The 24396-nt window shown below is 28.5% G+C and overlaps 1 protein-coding gene across 2 annotated transcripts in view; it reads left to right on the top strand.

Annotated features, from left to right (window-relative positions):
* The window catches only part of LOC148170751 (beta1,4-N-acetylgalactosaminyltransferase A-like), a 203296-nt gene that overhangs the window by 174227 nt on the left and 4673 nt on the right, over positions 1-24396 (top strand). For both annotated transcript variants that reach the window (XM_088041579.1, XM_088041578.1), the window contains 3 exons: positions 17669-17898; positions 17949-18375; positions 21380-21598. In XM_088041579.1, the coding sequence (XP_087897705.1) occupies positions 17669-17898; positions 17949-18375; positions 21380-21598 (876 nt within the window). The remainder of the gene's footprint in view (positions 1-17668; positions 17899-17948; positions 18376-21379; positions 21599-24396) is intronic.

The following is a 24396-nucleotide window of genomic DNA, read 5'->3' as shown; positions in this document are numbered from 1 at the left end:
GTTACGTAATTTAATAGAAACAGCGAAAAAAATTTGTTTGCCTCCAAAATGAAAATTTCCAAAAATTGTGTTTCGTGCTCAAAAATTTTGAACTTTAGTACAGTTAATAAATTAGTAAAAATACTAAAACTTCCAAGTTTTACGACTTTATGACAAAAACTGCCAAAGTTACAGAATTTAATAGAAAATGCAAAATAAAATTCGTTTGTTTCCAAAATGAAAACTTCCAAAAATTGTGTTTGTTGTTCAAAAAATTTGGAATTTAGTACAGTTAATAAACTAGACAATAAAAATTAAACCTCTAAATTTTACAACTTTATGCCTAAAACTGCCAAAGTTACGGAGTTTATTAAAAAATGCGAAAAAATTTCGTTCGTCTTCAAAACGAAAATTTCTAAAGATTGTATTTCTTGCTCAATATTTTTGTAATTTAGTACAGTTAATAAACTAGTCTAAAGTAGTAAAACCTCCAAATTTTACAATTTTATGATTAAAACTGCCAAAGTTGCAGAATTTAATAGAAAATACGAAAAAAAAAATCCTTCGCCTCCAAAATGAAAATTTCTAAAAACTGTATTTCGTGCTTGAGTATTTTGTAGTTTCGCACAGTTGATAAACTAGACGAAAGTAGTAAAACCCCCAATTTTTACAACTTTATGATTGAAACAGCCAAACTTACGGAACTTAACAGAAAATACGAAAAAAATTCGTTCGTCTCCAAAATGAAAATTTCTAAAGTTGTGTTTCTTGCACAAAACTTTTGAAATTTAGTACAGTCAATAAACTAGTCAAAAATAGTAAAACCTCCAAATTTTACAACTTTAAGACAAAAAATATTAAAAATTAAAAATGTCTTTCTAACTCAAAAATTTTGAAATTAAGTACACTTAATAAATTAGTCAAAATTAGTAAAACTTCCAAATTTTACTGCTTTATAATTAAAACTGTCAAAGTTACGGAATTTAATAAAAAATACAAAAAATTTCATTTTCCCCAAAATGAAAATTTTAAAAAATAGTATTTCTAGCTCAAAAATTTTGAAATTAAGTACAGTTAATAAATTAGTCAAAATTAGTAAAACCTCAAAATTTTACTGTTTTATAATTAAAACTGTCAAAGTTACAGAATTTAATAGAAAATACAAAAAATTTTCATTCTCCCCCAAAATGAAAATTTTTAAAAATAGTGTTTCTAGCTCAACATTTTTGAAATTTAGTACAGTTTATAAACTAGTGAGATTTAGTAAATTCTCCAAATTTTACAATTTTATGATTAAAACTGCCAAAGTTACGGAACTTAATAGAAAATACAAAAAAAATTCGTTCGTCTCCAAAATGAAAATTTCTAAATTTGTGTTTTTTGCTCAAAAATTTTGAAATTTAGTACAGTCAATAAACTACTCAAAAATAGTAAAACCTCCAAATTTTACAACTTTATGACTAAAACTGTCAAAGTTACGGAATTTAATAGAAAATGCAAAATAAAATCCGTTCGCCTTCAAAATAAAAAAATTTAAAAAAATTTATTTTTTGCTGAAAATTTTTCTAATTTAGCACAGTTAATAAAGTAGTTAAAAGTAGTGAAATCTCCAAATTTTTCAAATTTATCCTTAAAACTGCCAAAGTTACGGAATTTAATATGAAATGCGAAAAAATTTTGTTCGTCTCCAAAATTAAAATTTCTAAAAGTTGTGTTTCTTGCTCGAAAATTAAGTAATTAAGTTAATTAATTTATATATTTAATATTTGAGTAATTAATTAACAGTTAATAAATTAGTCAAAATTAGTAAAACCTCCAAATTTTACTGTTTTATAATTAAAACCGTCAAAGTTACGGAATTTAATAGAAAACACAAAAAATTTTCATTCTCCCCCAAAATGAAAATTTCTAAAAATAGTGTTTCTTGTTCAAAAATTTTGAAATTTAGTAGTTAATAAACTAGTCAAAATTAGTAAAACCTCCAAATTTTACTGTTTTATAGTTAAAACTGTCAAAGTTACGGAATTTAATAGAAAATACAAAAAAATTTCATTCTGCCCCAAAATGAAAATTTCTAAAAATATTGTTTCTTGCTTAAAAAGTTTGTAATTTAGCACAGTTGATAAACCAGTCGAAAGTACTAAAACCCCCAATTTTTACAATTTTATGATTGAAACTGCCAAAGTTACGGAACTTAATAGAAAATACAAAAAAAATTCGTTCGTCTCCAAAATGAAAATTTCTAAAGTTGTGTTTCTTGCTCAAAAATTTTGAAATTTAGTACAGTTAATAAACTAGTCAAAATTAGTAAAACCTCCAAATTTTACTGTTTTATAATTGAAACCGTCAAAGTAACGGAATTTAATAGAAAATACAAAAAATTTTCATTCTCCCCAAAATGAAAATTTCTAAAAATAGTGTTTCTTGCTTAAAATTTTTGTAATTTAGCACAGTTGATAAACTAGTCGAAATTACTAAAACCCCCAATTTTTACAATTTTATGATTTAAACTGCCAAAGTTACGGAACTTAATAGAAAATACAAAAAAAATTCGTTCGTCTCCAAAATGAAAATTTCTAAAGTTGTGTTTCTTGCTCAAAAATTTTGAAATTTAGTACAGTTAATAAACTAGTCAAAATTAGTAAAACCTCCAAATTTTACTGTTTTATAATTAAAACTGTCAAAGTTACGGAATTTAATAGAAAATACAAAAAATTTTCATTCTCCCCCAAAATGAAAATTTCTAAAAATAGTGTTTCTTGTTCAAAAATTTTGAAATTTAGTAGAGTTAATAAACTAGTCAAAATTAGTAAAACCTCCAAATTTTACTGTTTTATAATTAAAACTGTCAAAGTTACGGAATTTAATAGAAAATACAAAAAAATTTCATTCTGCCTCAAAATGAAAATTTCTAAAAATATTGTTTCTTGCTTAAAAAGATTGTAATTTAGCACAGTTGATAAACTAGTCGAAAGTACTAAAACCCCCAATTTTTACAATTTTATGATTGAAACTGCCAAAGTAACGGAACTTAATAGAAAATACAAAAAAAATTCGTTCGTCTCCAAAATGAAAATTTCTAAAGTTGTGTTTCTTGCTCAAAAATTTTGAAATTTAGTACAATTAATAAACTAGTCAAAATTAGTAAAACCTCCAAATTTTACTGTTTTATAATTAAAACTGTCAAAGTTACGGAATTTAATAGAAAATACAAAACATTTTCATTCTCCCCCGAAATGAAAATTTCTAAAAATAGTGTTTCTTGCTTAAAATTTTTGTAATTTAGCACAGTTGATAAACTAGTCGAAATTACTAAAACCCCCAATTTTTACAATTTTATGATTTAAACTGCCAAAGTTACGGAACTTAATAGAAAATACAAAAAACAATCGTTCGTCTCCAAAATGAAAATTTCTAAAGTTGTGTTTCTTGCTTAAAATTTTTGTAATTTAGCACAGTTGATAAACTAGTCAAAATTACTAAAACCCCCAATTTTTACAATTTTATGATTGAAACTGCCAAAGTTACGGAACTTAATAGAAAATACAAAAAAAATTCGTTCGTCTCCAAAATGAAAATTTCTAAAGTTGTGTTTCTTGCTTAAAATTTTTGTAATTTAGCACAGCTGATGAACTAGTCGAAATTACTAAAACCCCCAATTTTTACAATTTCATGATTGAAACTGCCAAAGTTACGGAACTTAATTGAAAAAATCGAAAAAAAATCGTTCGCCTCCAAAATGAAAATTTCTAAATTTGTGTTTCTTGCTTAAAAATTTTGAAATTTAGTACAGTTAATAAACTAGTCAAAATTAGTAAAACCTCCAAATTTTACTGTTTTATAATTGAAACCGTCAAAGTTACGGAATTTAATAGAAAATACAAAAAATTTTCATTCTCCCCCAAAATGAAAATTTCTAAAAATTGTGTTTCTTGCTCAAAACTTTTGAATATTAATACAATTAATAAACTAGTTAAAAGTAGTAAAACCTCCAAATTTTACAATTTTATTATTAAAACTGCCAAAGTTACGGAAAAGTTTGAGAACCGCTCCGGCAAATCTAAAGAATAATTTTAGGATACTTACGTTAAACGGGTTTCCTTGCAGAATCCATCGGATTTACACCAAAAACTGTTTGTTTTAATTATTATTGTACAAATGGTGAAATTTTCGCAACAAGAATGTTAGTTACATTTGATCCCTGGAAAGCCAATAATAGAAGCAAATAATTGAGGCCGACTCTACATAAACTTCGGTAAACTTCAGCAATTTAACTTTCTCCATATCTCATGACTTCGAATATATTCATGTCAAGAAGTGGCTTAAAGCGACATCAATTTGATAATTCTGCACCTAGTGAATCTAGCGCAGTTAAAAGCCACGGATGCTCGAATACGTAAAACAATTTGTCTATGTTTAAATTTATTGCTTCAATTTATTATTCACTGCCAACGTAAACGAAATTCACACATCTACATTGTGGTTCGGTGCTCATATTAAATTTATGTTTTCCCTTTATCATTACATCGACTAGAGATACCCTTTAAATAATGAAACAGGGCAATTTTTGGTATAAATATAACAGACATTTACCTAAATAAACGTCGAATTGGTTTCATTCAATGTTGAAATAAAGCGCTTTCTGTACAAAGATCAAAGACAGATTTTTGGTTCGAATTCCTCCAGAATGATGAATTTGTTTTTCATCAATGTCTCATAAATTGATTCGGAGAGGAAATACGACTGCACACGTTAACAAAATAAATCATCACTCAGGCGGAAATTTTCAATAAATCTGTCTAGGGAATTTCGTTTTATATTGAATGTACCTGCTTATGAAACTTTTTCTCGTGAGTATCAAAATTTGACGTTTGTTTTTTCATTACTATGAGTCCACTTACTAAAAAGTTAAGTTGGCAGCAGCGCCTACCGATTTTTATCAATAATAGTTGGCAGCAAAAGCGTTTGACCTTGATCCAAAATGAAAATCTCTAAAAATTGTTTTTCTTGTTGAAATTGGAATTGGAATTTAGTACAGTTAATAAACTAGTCTAAAGTGGTAAAACCCCCAAATTTTACAATTTTATGACTAAAACTGCCAAAGTTTCGGAATATAATGTAAAATTCAAAATAAAATTCGTTCGCCTCCAAAACGAAAATTTCTAAAAATTGTATTTCGTGCTCGAGAATTTTCAAATTTAGTATAGTTACTAAACTACTCAAAAATAGTAAAACTTCCAAATTTTTCAACTTTATGACAAAAACTGCCAAAGTTACGGAATTTAATAGAAAAAGCAAAGTAAATTTCGTTCGCCTCCAAAACGAAAATTTCTTAAAATTGTATTTCTTGCTCAATTTTTTTCTAATTTAGCACAATTAATACACTAGTTAAAGGTAGTAAAATCTCCAAATTTTACATATTTATGATTTAAACTGTCAAATTTACGGAATTTAATATAAAAATGCGAAGAAATTTTGTTCATCTCCAAAATTAAAATTTCTAAAAGTTGTGTTTCTTGCTCGAAAATTAAGTAATTAAGTTAGTTAATTTATATATTTAATATTAAAGTAATTAATTAACAGTTAATAAATTAGTCTAAATTAGTAAAACCTCCAAATTTTACTGTTTTATAATTAAAACTGTCAAAGTTACGGAATTTAATAAAAAATACAAAAAATTTTCATTCTCCCCCAAAATGAAAATTTCTAAAAATAGTGTTTCTTGCTTAAAAATTTTGTAATTTAGCACAGTTGATAAACTAGTCGAAAGTACTAAAACCCCCAATTTTTACAATTTTATGATTGAAACTGCTAAAGTTACGGAACTTAATAGAAAATACAAAAAAAATTCGTTCGTCTCCAAAATGAAAGTTTCTAAATTTGTGTTTTTTGCTCAAAAATTTTGTAATTTATTACAGTTAATAAACTAGTCAAAAGTAGTAAAACCTCCAAATTTTACAACTTTATGACTAAAACTGTCAAAGTTACGGAATTTAATGGAAAATGCAAAATAAAATCCGTTCGCCTTCAAAATAAAAAAATTCAAAAAAATTTATTTTTTGCTTAAAATTTTTCTAATTTAGCACAGTTAATAAAGTAGTTAAAGGTAGTAAAATCTCCAAATTTTACATATTTATGATTTAAACTGTCAAATTTACGGAATTTAATATAAAATGCGAAAAAATTTCGTTCATCTCCAATATTAAAATTTCTAAAAGTTGTGTTTCTTGCTCAAAAATTTTGAAATTTAGTACAGTCAATAAACTAGTCAAAAATAGTAAAACCTCCAAATTTTACAACTTTATGACTAAAACTGTCAAAGTTACGGAATTTAATGGAAAATGCAAAATAAAATCCGTTCGCCTTCAAAATAAAAAAATTCAAAAAAATTTATTTTTTGCTTAAAATTTTTCTAATTTAGCACAGTTAATAAAGTAGTTAAAGGTAGTAAAATCTCCAAATTTTACAGATTTATGATTTAAACTGTCAAATTTACGGAATTTAATATAAAATGCGAAAAAATTTCGTTTATCCCCAATATTAAAATTTCTAAAAGTTGTGTTCCTTGCTCAAAAATTTTGAAATTTAGTACAGTCAATAAACTAGTCAAAAATAGTAAAACCTCCAAATTTTACAACTTTATGACTAAAACTGTCAAAGTTACGGAATTTAATAGAAAATGCAAAATAAAATCCGTTCGTCTTCAAAATAAGTTATTTTTTGCTTAAAATTTTTCTAATTAGCACAGTTAATAAAGTAGTTAAAAGTAGTAAAATCTCCAAATTTTACAGATTTATGATTTAAACTGTCAAATTTACGGAATTTAATATAAAATGCGAAAAAATTTCGTTCATCTCCAATTTTAAAATTTCTAAAAGTTGTGTTTCTTGCTCAAAAATTTTGTAATTTAGTACAGTTAATAAACTAGTCTAAAGTAGTAAAACTTCCAAATTTCACAACTTTATGACTAAAACTGTCACAGTTACGGAATATAATGTAAAATGCAAAATAAAATTCGTTTGCCTCCAAAACGAAAATTTCTAAAAGTTGTGTTTCTTGCTCAAAAATGTTGAAATTAAGTACATTTAATAAACTAGTCAAAATTAGTAAAACTGCCAAATTTTGCTCTTTTATAATTAAATCTGTAAAAGTTACGGAATTTAATAGAAAATTCAAAAAAAAATCATTCGCCCCCAAAATGAATTTTTTTAAAAATAGTGTTTCTTGCTCAAAAATTTTAAAATTTAGTATAGTTAATAAACTAGTCGAAATTAGTTAAACCTCTAAATTATTCAATTTTATGAATAAAACTGCCAAAATTACGGAATATAATGTAAAATGCAAAATAAAATTCGTTCGCCTCTAAAATGAAAATTTTAAAAAATTGTGTTTCATGCTCGAAAATTCTGAAATTTAGCACAGTTATTAAACTAGTCAAAAATAGTAAAACTTCCAAATTTTACAACTTTATGACTAAAACTGTCAAAGTTACAGTATTTAATGTAATATGCAAAATAAAATTCGTTCGCCTCCAAAACGAAAATTTCTAAAAATTGTATTTCTGCTCGAGAATTTTCAAATTTAGTATAGTTACTAAACTACTCAAAGATAGTAAAACTTCCAAATTTTACAACTTTATGACAAAAACTGCCAAAGTTACGGAATTTAATAGAAAAAGCAAAATACATTTCGTTCGCCTCCAAAACGAAAATTTCTTAAAATTGTATTTCTTGCTCAATTGTTTTCTAATTTAGCACAATTAATACACTAGTTAAAGGTAGTAAAATCTCCAAATTTTACATATTTATGATTTAAACTGTCAAATTTACGGAATTTAATATAAAATGCGAAGAAATTTCGTTCATCTCCAATATTAAAAGTTCTAAAAGTTGTGTTTCTTGCTCAAAAATTTTGAAATCAAGTACAGTTAATAAACTAGTCAAAATTAGTAAAACTGCCAAATTTTGCTCTTTTATAATTAAATCTGTCAAAGTTACGGAATTTAATAGAAAATTCAAAAAAAAATCATTCGTCCCCAAAATGAATTTTTTTAAAAGTAGTGTTTCTTGCTCAAAAATTTTAAAATTTAATATTGTTAATAAACTAGTCGAAATTAGTCAAACCTATAAAATTGTTGAATTTTATGAATAAAACTGCCAAAGTTACGGAATATAATGTAAAATACAAAATAAAATTCGTTCGCCTCTAAAATGAAAATTTCTAAAAATTGTGTTTCTTGCTCAACATTTTTGTAATTTAGTACAGTTAATAAACTAGTCTAAAGTAGTAAAACTCCCCAATTTTACAATTTTATGACTAAAACTGCCAAAGTTACGGAATATAATGTAAAATACAAAATAAAATTCGTTCGCCTCCAAAACGAAAATTTCTAAAAATTGTGTTTCTTGCTCGAAAATTTTCAAATTTAGCACAGTTAATAAACTAGTCAAAAATAGTAAAAGTTCCAAATTTTACAACTTTATGAGTAAAACTGTCATAGTTACGGAATATAATGTAAAATTCAAAATAAAATTCGTTCGCCTCCAAAACGAAAATTTCTAAAAATTCTGTTTCTTGTTCAAAAAATTTGGAATTTAGTAGAGTTAATAAACTAGTCAATAAAAATTAAACCTTTTAATTTTACAACTTTATGCCTAAAACTGCCAAAGTTACGGAGTTTGTTAGAAAATGCGAAAAAATTTTGAAAAAAGTTTGACAACGTGTTAACCTCAAAAATCGCTACATAAAATTTTCTCAGAATTTTCTTCCTAAAGAATTGAAAGCTTGATTTACACCTAAGAATTTTCGAAAATTTACACAGGAGTGTGGACTGATAGTAGCGAGCTGCACTTTAGACATGCATTACTGTCAATTTGACGTGCAAATTCCAATGAATTATAATGAAGTAATAATGACATATTTAAAGGGTGCTTTACGCTTTATGACAATCAAATTATATTGACGTCCGAAACAATTTGATCGCGTCTGTATGTTGACATCTGTCACTTTCCTTCAAGATTGACCAAAACAGGGTGTGGTATAAGTAAAGACATGCCCAATTTTAACACTCCTTGTTACTATTCATGTCTAATACAGTTGCGACCAAATCATTTTGGTCATTATTTTTTTGACGTTTTGAAAATTTGAGTGGAATCTATGCATTACTGTCAATTTGACAAGCAAATTTGAATGAATTTTGTCAAAAGTGTCAGTAATAAAGACAAATTTAAAGGGTGCTTTATGACAATCAAGTCATTTTTGATTTAATTTTATTGACGTTTTGAAAATTTGAGTGTGGCCTATACATTACTGTAAAAAGTGATAGTAATAATGACATATTATACTAGAGCTCATTTTTATTGGCCCACTTAAGAAAAAGTTAAGCCCCTAGAGATTTTTATCGGTAACAGTTGGCAGCAAAAGCGTTTGACCTTGACGCAACTGCAGCATGCATAAAGTCCACCAACACCGCAATCTTCGCCTGCATTACAACCGGCAACGTTGCCTAGGGAGATTTTTGATGAGAAAATAATTGTCAAATTTTTGACATTTCTGAAAATTAGGCAGTGTTTCCGTTAAAAACTTTTCATTTACAGCGTGTTGAATTGCAAATCAAAGGATTTCCCAAAAAAATTTAGAAAGTAACTCAAATTTTGAATGAACGTAACTTGAATTTTCCGTAAAATTCTGACACTTTTGAAGTTCAGTATTTGACACAAGATGGCGTTAGTTTTAAAAGTCAAATTTTAAGGGAAATTTAAAAAAACTTGATTTTTCCGTAAAGTCCTGTAATTTTTGACAAATTTGTAAATCAAGATTTGGCACAAGATGATGTCAAATTTAAAAGTCAAATGTAGCGGGAAATTTAAAAAGAAACTTAATTTTCGTGTAAAATCCTGGAATTTTTGAGATATTTGAGGTTCGAGGTTTAACACTAAATGGCGCCCCTTTTAAAAGTCAAATTTAGCGGAAAATTTAGAAAGTAACTCAAATTTTGAGTGAAATTCTCTAATTTTTGACATATTTTTTAAAGTTCAAGATTTGACACTAGATGGCGCCCCTTTTAAAACTCAAATTTTACTGCAGCATGCAGAAAGTCCACCAACACCGCAATCTTCTTCTGCATTACAACCGGCAACGTTGCCTAGGGAGATTTTTGGTGAGAAAATAATTGTCAAATTTTTGACACTTCTGAAATTTAGGCAGTGTTTCCGTTAAAAACGTTTCTTTTACAACGTGTTGGATTGCAAATCAAAGGATTTAGTAGTGAAAAGACTCGACACAGCCTGAAAGGGCGTTTTGTGTAATCAAATTGTCAATTAGGCAACTAACCTATTTGATTTTGTCACCAAAAAGTCACCATCGACGACGTTGCCGGTTGTAAAGTGCTGAGAGAGTGCGGTGTTGGTGGTTTTTTAAAAAGAAAAACGGACTTTACTATTTTTTCGAATTTGCATCCTTTTTTAATAAAAATTTTAACGAAATTTTCCAATTCTAAGAGTTTTCGTGTTACACGATTGGCAATGGTTTTGTAACCACGACTTGCCACTTGATTTTCAAATTCAATCTAAAATTTGACATTTATTGAGTTTCACCTAACGTAACATAACCTCACAACCTGCATATATTTATATTTGCTACTTTGAGTTCTCAAAGTTGTAAAAGATTAGCGCTAGGAAAACAAAGAACCCCCAGAAAAAGGTCAAAGTCTTATCGACAAAATAATTGCTTTAGCGAACATCGCCTTGTTGCTCGCAGCTAATTGTTTTAGTGTCTTTCATTTTGTTGCGTTGCCGGTATTGATTTTAGCACTTTATTATAGTACATTATTACAAGGCGAGTATTGTAGCACGAATGAGTTTTGACCACGACGAGCGCAGCAAGGAGTGGTCAAATAGAATCAGTGCTACAAGTCGTCTTATGAAATGAGTGTAATATACTATTTTTTCTACTTTGCATTGTAAATAAATTTTAAAATCACATTTGAAAGAAATTATTTTCGATTAGGGATTTTTGACAAATTAGGTTGGTGACAAAAGAGGTAATGACATTTGTCTAACAAAATTTCAATTCAAATAATTACTGACGTTTTCTGTTTAATTTTGCAAAATTTGGTATTACAACGTTTGTTTTTCTTTTGATTCATTATTCCTAAATTCACATTTTCGTGATCATGATGATGATCATCCATGGAGTGCGGGCACTACCGCCTGTAAAGTATGCAACCTCCCACTCTGGAGGATCAACAAACCCTGTCGGTCCATTTAAATACCATTGAAAGCGATGTTTAAATGCAGTATTTAATTATTTTTGACTGTGTTTTTACTATGGTTGGGTTGAAACCTTTTAATATTATTATCTATACTGCCATTGAGTAGTATTTGTTTATTTTAGGACACTTTTGGCTTAATTAGCGGTCCAAAAACGCCAACGAATAACCACTTTCCAAATTTGATATTTTAAAAATTGCAAAAAAATGTTACAGGCGTTTGTCGCTTGACGATGAAAATTAAAATTAAATTGAAATATCTGCAGATTAGACGAAAAAATAATACAGTGCTTTGTACTTTAAATGAATTAGCTTTTATCTTCCTTAATTTTAGAAGAAAGAATTTGAAAATGATAGATTGTCCACGAGTTTTTGAATAAAGTGAACTTTTCCTTTGTGTTGGACACCTTCGATTTTTAAGAAAAGTTGCTCAGAATATATTTCTTACAAAATTTCAACTTAAAAATCTTATTTCGATTTTTTTTAATATTAATCTTTAAATGTGATCGTTAATTACACGGTGTAACAAAATTTTAGAAAAGTCATTTTTGTCTGTTTTTTTCTTAATATAGTTGCAATTTGGCTTTCTTTTAAAGAATATAAATTCATTTGTTTCTCGCTTTGGAAAATTAACAATTTTATTCATAAAATGATACAAAAGCGTTAAAAATACAATAAACTATTAAAATAAAATGCGGTTTTACGTTAAAAATTCAAAATACAATTTTTGTTCTTTTCCTTTTTGTTAGCAAATGGAAAATAACAGCAACCCAAAATAGCAGTTACTGAAATGATCTTAAAGTTGTAAAGACACTGGGTTTTGTAAATGTTATTGTCTTCAAAGACTCACGAATACCATGTCTTTAGACTCGAGGGGCATTTTTTTTTCTTATTTAATTGTTATAAAACATCCCACTATGCAGATAAATAGAACCGCAAATAATTTACATTGTCATCTTTTGTGGTCACTTTTAAATTCGCAATGAGGCAAACAGCGAAAACAAAAATTTTTGAAAATGTTTTTTTTCTCTTAATATAACGACATTTCAACAAAACCAATGATAACATGTCAAAAAGTTCGTCATCTCTAACAATAAATGTGAAAAAAATTACATAATAATTTTTGTTGTTACATAGTTTTATTGATAATTAAATATTATTATTTTGTTCATTTCTGCTAAATAAATGATTTTGTTTATTTTTTAGTTCGCATAAAATTATGCATAATAAAAACTCAAAATTTAAAGATTTTGGTTTGGCAATTCTTATTATACAATGTATTACTGCTTAAAAAAATTTATGTATGTGATAAAATAAAAATTGGAATTTTTTTCCTCATTTGGAATAAATGAATTTAAAATTCGATTCTAAGCAACTTCTCTTAGAATAATACCTAACTTTTAGAGATATTCCTAGCGCGAAGTAAATTACAAGAAAATAGCTTTATTCAAAAAATCCTAATAGATTGAATTTACCATATCTGCTGTATTTAGTATCGTCATTTATTTTGCAAAGTTGCAAGTTGCCTAAAATATCCCTAAAAAAGAACTTTACGATTTTATCAAAAATTTAACTTAACATGCCAAAAATTAACACAGATACAAGCTTGTATTCTGGCTGAAATTTAACATTTACCATTCACTGATCAAAATTATCATTAAGGCAATTCATTTTAAGAAGTTGCAACCCAACTACAATACAAAAAATAATTAAATACTGCATCAATCAACGCTTTAAATGGTATTTAAATGGACCAGCACGGTTTGTTGATCCTCCAGAGTGGGAGGTTGCATGCTTTATAGGCGATAGTGCCCGCACTTCATTATCTAAATTAACCTTACTTTTTAGATTTACTTGTGCGTGGATAGGACCAAGGGTAAACTGCGTCTTTTGCTCTACAGCGTTCAATTTTGGGGGATTTGACAAGTAGATCCAAACTAGTAACCTCCCTAAATTTCATTGCCGTGGCATAAAAACTTCTAGAGTTACACATTTTTATTTTCAAAAATTGGAAAATTTTAGTTTATTTAAATAAAAAATTCTAAAAACTGTGTCTTTTGCTCTACAACGTTCAAATTTGGGGAAGTTGATAAGTAGATCCAAACTAGTAACCTCCCCAAATTTCATTTTCGTGGCATAAAAACTTCCAGAGTTACACATTTTTATTTTCAAAAATTGGAAAATTTTAGTTCATTTAAATAAAAAATTCTAAAAACTGTGTCTTTTGCTCTACAACGTTCAAATTTGGGGGAGTTGACAAGTAGATCCAAACTAGTAATTTCCCTAAATTTCATTACCGTGGCATAAAAACTTCCAGAGTTACACATTTTTATTTTCAAAAATTGGAAAATTTTAGTTCATTTAAATAAAAAATTCTAAAAACTGTGTCTTTTGCTCTACAACGTTCAAATTTGGGGGAGTTGATGAGTAGATCCAAACTAGTAACCTCCCTAAATTTCATTGCCGTGGCATAAGAACTTCCAGAGTTACACATTTTTATTTTCAAAAATTGGAAAATTTTAGTTCATTTAAATAAAAAATTCTAAAAACTGTGTCTTTTGCTCTACAACGTTCAAATTTGGGGGAGTTGACAAGTAGATCCAAACTAGTAATTTCCCTAAATTTCATTACCGTGGCATAAAAACTTCCAGAGTTACACATATTTATTTTCAAAAATTGGAAAATTTTAGTTCATTTAAATAAAAAATTCTAAAAACTGCGTCTTTTGCTCTACAACGTTCAAATTTGGGGGAGTTGACAAGTAGATCCAAACTAGTAATTTCCCTAAATTTCATTACCGTGGCATAAAAACTTCCAGAGTTACACATTTTTATTTTCAAAAATTGGAAAATTTTAGTTCATTTAAATAAAAAATTCTAAAAACTGTGTCTTTTGCTCTACAACGTTCAAATTAGGGGGAGTTGATGAGTAGATCCAAACTAGTAACCTCCCTAAATTTCATTGCCGTGGCATAAGAACTTCCAGAGTTACACATTTTTATTTTCAAAAATTGGAAAATTTTAGTTCATTTAAATAAAAAATTCTAAAAACTGTGTCTTTAGCTCTATAACGTTCAAATTTGGGGGAGTTAATGAGTAGATCCAAACTAGTAACCTCCGTAAATTTTATTGCCGTGGCATAAAAACTTCCAGAGTTACACATATTCATTTTCAAAAATTGGAAAATTTTAGTTCATTTAAATAAAAAATTCTAAAAACTGTGTTTTTAGCTCTATAACGTTCAAATTTGGGGGAGTTAATGAGTAGATCCAAACTAGTAACCTCCCCAAATTTCATTTTCGTGGCATAAAAACTTCCAGAGTTACACATTTTTATTTTCAAAAATTGGAAAATTTTAGTTCATTTAAATAAAAAATTCTAAAAACTGTGTCTTTTGCTCTACAACGTTCAAATTTGGGGGAGTTGACAAGTAGATCCAAACTAGTAATTTCCCTAAATTTCATTACCGTGGCATAAGAACTTCCAGAGTTACACATATTTATTTTCAAAAATTGGAAAATTTTAGTTCATTTAAATAAAAAATTCTAAAAACTGCGTCTTTTGCTCTACAACGTTCAAATTTGGGGGAGTTGACAAGTAGATCCAAACTAGTAACCTCCCTAAATTTCATTGCCGTGGCATAAAAACTTCCAGAGTTACACATATTTATTTTCAAAAATTGGAAAATTTTAGTTCATTTAAATAAAAAATTCTAAAAACTGCGTCTTTTGCTCTACAACGTTCAAATTTGGGGGAGTTGACAAGTAGATCCAAACTAGTAATTTCCCTAAATTTCATTACCGTGGCATAATAACTTCCAGAGTTACACATTTTTATTTTCAAAAATTGGAAAATTTTAGTTCATTTAAATAAAAAATTCTAAAAACTGTGTCTTTTGCTCTACAACGTTCAAATTTGGGGGAGTTGATGAGCAGATCCAAACTAGTAACCTCCCTAAATTTTATTGCCGTGGCATAAAAACTTCCAGAGTTACACATATTTATTTTCAAAAATTGGAAAATTTTAGTTCATTTAAATAAAAAATTCTAAAAACTGCGTCTTTTGCTCTACAACGTTCAAATTTGGGGGAGTTGACAAGTAGATCCAAACTAGTAATTTCCCTAAATTTCATTGCCGTGGCATAAAAACTTCCAGAGTTACACATTTTTATTTTCAAAAATTGGAAAATTTTAGTTCATTTAAATAAAAAATTCTAAAAACTGTGTCTTTTGCTCTACAACGTTCAAATTTGGGGGAGTTGATGAGTAGATCCAAACTAGTAACCTCCCTAAATTTCATTGCCGTGGCATAAGAACTTCCAGAGTTAAACATTTTTATTTTCAAAAATTGGAAAATTTTAGTTCATTTAAATAAAAAATTCTAAAAACTGTGTCTTTAGCTCTACAACGTTCAAATTTGGGGGAGTTAATGAGTAGATCCAAACTAGTAACCTCCCTAAATTTTATTGCCGTGGCATAAAAACTTCCAGAGTTACACATATTTATTTTCAAAAATTGGAAAATTTTAGTTCATTTAAATAAAAAATTCTAAAAACTGCGTCTTTTGCTCTACAACGTTCAAATTTGGGGGAGTTGACAAGTAGATCCAAACTAGTAATTTCCCTAAATTTCATTGCCGTGGCATAAAAACTTCCAGAGTTACACATTTTTATTTTCAAAAATTGGAAAATTTTAGTTCATTTAAATAAAAAATTCTAAAAACTGTGTCTTTAGCTCTACAACGTTTAAATTTGGGGGAGTTAATGAGTAGATCCAAACTAGTAACCTCCCTAAATTTTATTGCCGTGGCATAAAAACTTCCAGAGTTACACATATTTATTTTCAAAAATTGGAAAATTTTAGTTCATTTAAATAAAAAATTCTAAAAACTGCGTCTTTTGCTCTACAACGTTCAAATTTGGGGGAGTTGACAAGTAGATCCAAACTAGTAATTTCCCTAAATTTCATTGCCGTGGCATAAAAACTTCCAGAGTTACACATTTTTATTTTCAAAAATTGGAAAATTTTAGTTCATTTAAATAAAAAATTCTAAAAACTGTGTCTTTTGCTCTACAACGTTCAAATTTGGGAGAGTTGATGAGTAGATCCAAACTAGTAACCTCCCTAAATTTCATTGCCGTGGCATAAAAACTTCCAGAGTTACACATTTTTATTTTCAAAAATTGGAAAATTTTAGTTCATTTAAATAAAAAATTCTAAAAACTGTGTCTTTTGCTCTACAACGTTCAAATTTGGGGGAGTTGATGAGTAGATCCATACTAGTAACCTCCCTAAATTTCATTGCCGTGGCATAAGAACTTCCAGAGTTACACATTTTTATTTTCAAAAATTGGAAAATTTTAGTTCATTTAAATAAAAAATTCTAAAAACTGTGTCTTTAGCTCTACAACGTTCAAATTTGGGGGAGTTGATGAGTAGATCCAAACTAGTAATTTCCCTAAATTTCATTGCCGTGGCATAAAAACTTCCAGAGTTACACATTTTTATTTTCAAAAATTGGAAAATTTTAGTTCATTTAAATAAAAAATTCTAAAAACTGCGTCTTTTGCTCTACAACGTTCAAATTTGGGGGAGTTGACAAGTAGATCCAAACTAGTAATTTCCCTAAATTTCATTACCGTGGCATAAAAACTTCCAGAGTTACACATTTTTATTTTCAAAAATTGGAAAATTTTAGTTCATTTAAATAAAAAATTCTAAAAACTGTGTCTTTTGCTCTACAACGTTCAAATTTGGGGGAGTTGATGAGTAGATCCAAACTAGTAATTTCCCTAAATTTCATTGCCGTGGCATAAAAACTTCCAGAGTTACACATTTTTATTTTCAAAAATGGGAAAATTTTAGTTCATTCAAATAACAAATTCTAAAAACTGCGTCTTTTGCTCTATTATGTTCAATTTTGGGGGAGTTGACAAGTAGGTCCAAACTAGTAACTTTCCTGAATTTCACTATAGTGGCGTAAAAACAGCATCTAATCAACGCTTTCAATGGTATTTAAATAGACCGACACGGTTTGTTGATCCTCCAGAGTGGGAGGTTGCATACTTTACAGGCGGTAGTGCCCGCACTCCATAGCCAACATAACCAAAAAAAAATTACTGTTTTGCGTGCTATAATAAAAACAATTGTTTTTATTGTGAAACGCGTAGTATTGTTATAGTTTGTACAGTGAGAGATTGAATGACCGGAAAGTCACTAAATTTACGCGCGAAATTTAAAATAACAAAATAAGCCCACTCACTGTCAACCCTGTCAACTCAATTCGCGTAGGAATTTAGTGTTTTTAAGTGTATTTTGTTGCATAATTTGCTGCCAACCTATATGTCATCTGTCAAAATCTCCCAATCTCTCACCGGATAAACTATAACGCAAAGTAGAAAAAGTACATTTTGACTTTCCAGACTGCCTCACTCGGAAAGGTTGGTCCAGCACAGCCCCCTCATGACGCAATTCCGCCTGAAATCCAAACAGACAGTCAACGCGACGAAGACCTCGTTTCCTCTCAACATCACCGAAATCCCGTCGAACAACTCATCAGAATCTCTTCAAGACTCGACTTTAGAGTCTGAATCCACCAAGAATATTAACACCACGCTTCTGCCGCTCTGCCCGGACGTGTCATCAAACTTACGTGAGAGCCAACTTTGCGGTTTTAACGTTATTTTAAAGGAGGGATTTCAGGTGGGAGAATTGAAGTTTTCAAGTCTCCCGTTCCGACAGTGCAGGAGTTGGAGAGGAGATTTTCCTGGCTCAAACGCGGAGGTCATTGGGCGCCGGAAAACTGTAAAGTGTTGAAAAGTGTGGCATTGATTATCCCGTTTAGATGCAGAGGAGAGCACCTTTTGTTGTTCTTGCAACACATGCATCCGTTTCTGAAGAGACAGCAGTTGGATTACACGATTTACATTGTTGAGCAAGACGGCGACGGGCCGTTCAACAGAGCCATGTTGATGAACGTCGGGTTTAAAGAAGCTCTGAAGATACGGAATTACGACTGCTTTATTTTTCATGATATTGACTTGTTACCTGAAGATGATCGCAACTTGTACACTTGTCCGCCGGGGCAGCCCAGGCACATGAGTGTGGCTGTAGATATTTTCAAATATAGGTAAGTTTAACTAAATTTCCTTCTCTTTGTTCTGAAAACTTCGATTTTTGCACCTAGGTGCACAAACTAAAGGCTATTTTTCCTGTCGAGAAGTTTTTGCAGACGCCAAATTTGAAATGCGGCTCTGGGATTGTATAATCCTGTAATTTTTGACATGTATGAAGTTCAAGATTGTGCTACTTTAAAAGTCAAATTTTGCGAGAAATTTAGAAGGTAATTTGATTTTTCCGTAAAATTCTGAGATTTTTGACATTTTTAATGTTCAATATTTGACACAAGATTAGTTAGTTAGTTTTAAAAGTCAAATTTAAAGAAAAATTTAAAAGAAAACTTGATTTTTCCGCAAAATCTTGGAATTTTTGACATATTTGATGTTCAAGATTTGACACTAATTTTCACATTTTTGATATATTTGAAGTTCAATATTTGACACAAGATGGCGTTAGTTTTAAAAGTCAAATTGTAAGGGAAATTAAACAAAAATGCTTTTTTCGTAAAATCTTGTAATTTTTGACAAATTTGTAAATCAAGATTTGACACAAGATGATGTCACATTTAAAAGTCAAATGTAGCGGAACATTTAAAAAGAAACTTAAATCTTTTATAAAATCCTGGAATTTTTGAGATATTTGAGGTTCAAGATTTAACACTAGATGGCTCTCCTTTCAAAAGTCAAATTTAGCAAAAAATTTAGAAAGTAACTACAATTTTGAATGAACGTAACTTGATTTTTCCGTAAAATTCTGATATTTTTGACATATTTGAAGTTCAACATTTGACACAAGACGGCGTTAGTTTTTAAAGTCAAATTTTAAGGGAAATTTTAAAAAAACTTGATTTTTCTGTAAAACCTTGTAATTTTTGACAAATTTGTAAACCAAGATTTAACGCAAGATGATGTCAAATTTAAAAGTCAAATGTAGCGGGAAATGTAAGAAGAAACTTGCTTTTTCCGTAAAATCCTGGAATTTTTGACATATTTGTGGTTCAAGATTTAACACTAGATGGCGCCTCTTTTAAAAGTCAAATTTAGCAAAAAATTTAGAAAGTAACTAAAATTTTGAATGAACGTAACTTGATTTTTCCGTAAAATTCTGACATTTTTGACATATTTGAAGTTCATCATTTGACACAAGACGGCGTTAGTTTTTAAAGTCAAATTTTAAGGGAAATTTTAAAAAAACTTGATTTTTCTGTAAAATCTTGTAATTTTTGACAAATTTGTAAACCAAGATTTAACGCAAGATGATGTCAAATTTAAAAGTTAAATTTAAAAGTCAAATGTAGCGGGAAATGTAAGAAGAAACTTAATTTTTCCGTAAAATCCTGGAATTTTTGACATATTTGTGGTTCAAGATTTAACACTAGATGGCGCCTCTTTTAAAAGTCAAATTTAGCATAAAATTTAGAAAGTAACTAAAAATTTTGAATGAACGTAAAACATTTGACACAAGACGGCGTTAGTTTTTAAAGTCAAATTTTAAGGGAAATTTAAAAAAAACTTGATTTTTCTGTAAAATCTTGTAATTTTTGACAAATTTGTAAACCAAGATTTAACGCAAGATGATGTCAAATTTAAAAGTCAAATGTAGCGGGAAATGTAAGAAGAAACTTGATTTTTCCGTAAAATCCTGGAATTTTTGACATATTTGTGGTTCAAGATTTAACACTAGATGGCGCCTTTTTTAAAAGTCAAATTTTGCGGAAAATTTAGAAAGTAACTCAAATTTTGAGTAAAATTCGGTAATTTTTGACATATTTTTTTAAGTTCAAGATTTGACACTAGACGACGCCACTTTTGAAAGTCAAATTTTGCGGGCAATTTAGAAAGATATTTGATATCAAATTTAAAAGTCAAATGTAGCGGGAAATGTAAAAGAAATTTGATTTTTCTGTAAAATTCTGGAATTTTTGACATTTTTGAGGTTGAAGATTTGGAAACAAACTTTTTTTTTTGTAAAATCTTGTAATTTTTGACAAATTAGAAGTTCAAGATTTGACACTAGATGGCGCCACTTTTATAAGTCAAATTTTGTGTGGAAATTTAAAAAGATACTAAAATCTTCCGTAAAATCGTGGAATTTTAGACATATTTAAAGTTCAGCATTTGACATAAGAAGGCGTTAAATTTAGAAAGAAACTTATATTTTTCTTAAAATGTTGTAATTTTTGACATATTTGAAGCTCACGATTTGACACAGAATGACGCCAAATTGTGCAGAAAATTAAAAAGAAACTTGATTTTTGTAATTTTTGACATAATTAGAAGTTCAAGATTTAAAACAAATAAGGCGCCGCTTTTAAAAGTCAAATTTAAAAAGAAAATTAAATTTTCCGTAAAATCATGTAATTTTTGACATATTTAAAGTTCAAGATTTCACACAGATGGTGTAACTTTCAAGTCAAAATTTGCGGGAAATTTAAAACAAAAATTGATTTTTCCGGAAAATCTATAATTTTTGAGATATTTGAAGTTTAAGATTTGACACAAGATGGCGGCACTTTTACAAGTCAAATTAAAGGAAAAATGTAAAAAGTAACTTAATTTCTTGCAAAAATTTTGTAATTTTTGACATATTTAAAGTTCACGATTTGACAGAAGATGACGCCACTTTTAAAAGTCATATTTAGCTGGGAATTAAGACAGAAACTTGAATTTTCCTTAAAAACCTGTAATTTCTGACATATTTGGCGCCACTTTTAAAATTCAAATTTGGGGGAAATTTAGATAGCAACTTGTTTTTGTTATTTCAGTGCAGATATGCAGGTGTATTTTATTATAACTTCTGTTTTTCATCATTAGGTAATATTTTGCGATTATTAATAAACTTGGACAGAAAATGGTAACTGAACTGAAGTAACATTTCAAATTATTTTTACCATGGTTAGCTATGAAAACAAACTGCCAAAAAAGTGCATGATAGGAATTCCACAGCCACCTTTGATGCTAGAAACATTTATAAACGCCTTGTAATATTTCTCTGACACGTTTCCCCGCTTCCAGGTTACCTTATCCCGCCATTTTCGGGGGAGTCTCCGCCATAAACCGGGAGCACTTCGAGCTATTGAACGGTTTTTCGAACTCCTTCTGGGGTTGGGGCGGCGAAGATGATGACATGTCGAATAGAATAAGATACCACAATTTGTATATTTCAAGATATCCTCTGACAATAGCTCGGTACACAATGCTGACGCACAAAAAGGACAAGCCGAGTCCCAATAGGTGAGTATCTGACAGAAGTGGGATCACGTGACCCTCAGACGAGCCAATAAGAACACGCGCAGTCAAGGCCGTCTGAGTGGTGACCATTTAAATATCGTTGACCGTTTACTAATGTCAATATTAATGAATAATTTTGTCTAAATGAGAATGCATTAATAGACGTCATTAATATACTCTTTTTCATTACTCTATTCTGTTTTTGTGATTTGTTAGTTACACCAGTTACATTTAAATAACTGTTTCGTTGACCGCTTATTAATGTCAATATTAATGAATAATTGTGTCTAAATGAGAATGCATTAATAGACGTCATTAATATACACTTTTTCATTACTCTATTCTGTTTTTGTAATTTGTTAGTTACACCAGTTACATTTAAATAACTATTTCGTTGACCGTTTATTAATGTCAATATTAATGAATAATTTTGTCTAAATGAGAATGCATTAACAGACGTCATTAATATACTCTTTTTCATTACTCTATTCTGTTTTTGTGATTTGTTAGTTTTAACAGTTACATTTTAATAACTATTTCGTTGACCGTTTATTAATGTCAATATTAATGAATAATTTTGTCTAAATGAGAATGCATTAACAGACGTCATTAATATACTCTTTTTTACTACTTTATTCTGTTTTTGTAATTTAGTTAGTTTTACCAGTTACATTTAAATAACTGTTTCGTTGACCGTTTGTTAATGTCAATATTAATGAATAATTTTGTCTAAATGAGAATGCATTAATAGACGTCATTAATATACTCTTTTTCATTACTCTATTCTGTTTTTGTGATTTGTAAGTTACACCAGTTACATTTAAATAACTGTTTCGTTGACCGCTTATTAATGTCAATATTAATGAATAATTGTGTCTAAATGAGAATGCATTAATAGACGTCATTAATATACTCATTTTCATTACTCTATTCTGTTTTTGTGATTTGTTAGTTACACCAGTTACATTTAAATAACTGTTTCGTTGACCGCTTATTAATGTCAATATTAATGAATAATTCTGTCTAAATGAGAATGCATTAATGGACGTCATTAATATACTCTTTTTCATTACTCTATTCTGTTTGGCGCCACTTTTAAAATTCAAATTTGGGGGAAATTTATATAGCAACTTGTTTTTGTTATTTCAGTGCAGATATGCAGGTGTATTTTATTGAGAATGAGAATGAGAATGCATTAACAGACGTCATTAATATACTCTTTTTCATTACTCTATTCTGTTTTTGTAATTTGTTAATTTTACCAGTTACATTTAAATAACTGTTTCGTTGACCGTTTGTTAATGTCAATATTAATGAATAATTTTGTTTAAATGAGAATGCATTAATAGACGTCATTAATATACTCTTTTTCATTACTCTATTCTGTTTTTGTGATTTGTAAGTTACACCAGTTACATTTAAATAACTGTTTCGTTGACCGCTTATTAATGTCATTATTAATGAATAATTGTGTCTAAATGAGAATGCATTAATAGACGTCATTAATATACTCATTTTCATTACTCTATTCTGTTTTTGTGATTTGTTAGTTTTACCAGTTACATTTAAATAACTGTTTCGTTGACCGTTTGTTAATGTCAATATTAATGAATAATTTTGTTAAAATGAGAATGCATTAATAGACGTCATTAATATACTCTTTTTCATTACTCTATTCTGTTTTTATGATTTGTTAGTTACACCAGTTACATTTAAATGACTGTTTCGTTGACCGCTTATTAATGTCAATATTAATGAATAATTTTGTCTAAATGAGAATGCATTAATAGACGTCATTAATATACTCTTTTTCATTACTCTATTCTGTTTTTGTGATTTGTTAGTTTTACCAGTTACATTTAAATAACTATTTCGTTGACCGTTTATTAATGTCAATATTAATGAATAATTTTGTCTAAATGAGAATGCATTAATAGACGTCATTAATATACTCTTTTTCATTGCTCCATTCTGTTTTTGTAATTTGTTAGTTACACCAGTTACATTTAAATAACTATTTCGTTGACCGTTTTTTAATGTCAATATTAATGAATAATTGTGTCTAAATGAGAATGCGTTAATAGACGTCATTAATATACTCATTTTCATTACTCTATTCTGTTTTTGTGATTTGTTAATTTTACCAGTTACATTTAAATAACTGTTTCGTTGACCGTTTGTTAATGTCAATATTAATGAATAATTTTGTCTAAATGAGAATGCATTAATAGACGTCATTAATATACTCTTTTTCATTACTCTATTCTGTTTTTGTGATTTGTTAATTTTACCACTTACATTTAAATAACTGTTTCGTTGACCGCTTATTAATGTCAATATTAATGAATAATTTTATCTAAATGAGAATGCATTAATAGACGTCTTTAATATACTCTTTTTCATTACTCTATTCTGTTTTTGTGATTTGTTAGTTACACCGGTTACATTTAAATAACTGTTTCGTTGACCGTTTGTTAATGTCAATATTAATGAATAATTTTGTCTAAATGAGAATGCATTAATAGACGTCATTAATATACTCTTTTTCATTACTCTATTCTGTTTTCGTGATTTGTTAGTTTTACCAATTACATTTAAATAACTATTTCGTTGACCGTTTATTAATGTCAATATTAATGAATAATTTTGTCTAAATGAGAATGCATTAACAGACGTCATTAATATACTCTTTTTCATTACTCTATTCTGTTTTTGTGATTTGTTAATTTTACCAGTTACATTTAAATAACTGTTTCGTTGACCGCTTATTAATGTCAATATTAATGAATAATTTTGCCTAA

The sequence above is a fragment of the Gnatocerus cornutus genome, chromosome 7 (genome assembly GCF_029298725.1).
Source record: "Gnatocerus cornutus isolate USDA-ARS CGAHR chromosome 7, icGnaCorn1.1, whole genome shotgun sequence".
NCBI classification, from domain to species: domain Eukaryota; kingdom Metazoa; phylum Arthropoda; class Insecta; order Coleoptera; family Tenebrionidae; genus Gnatocerus; species Gnatocerus cornutus.
This window is presented reverse-complemented; position numbering and strand designations above follow the sequence as displayed.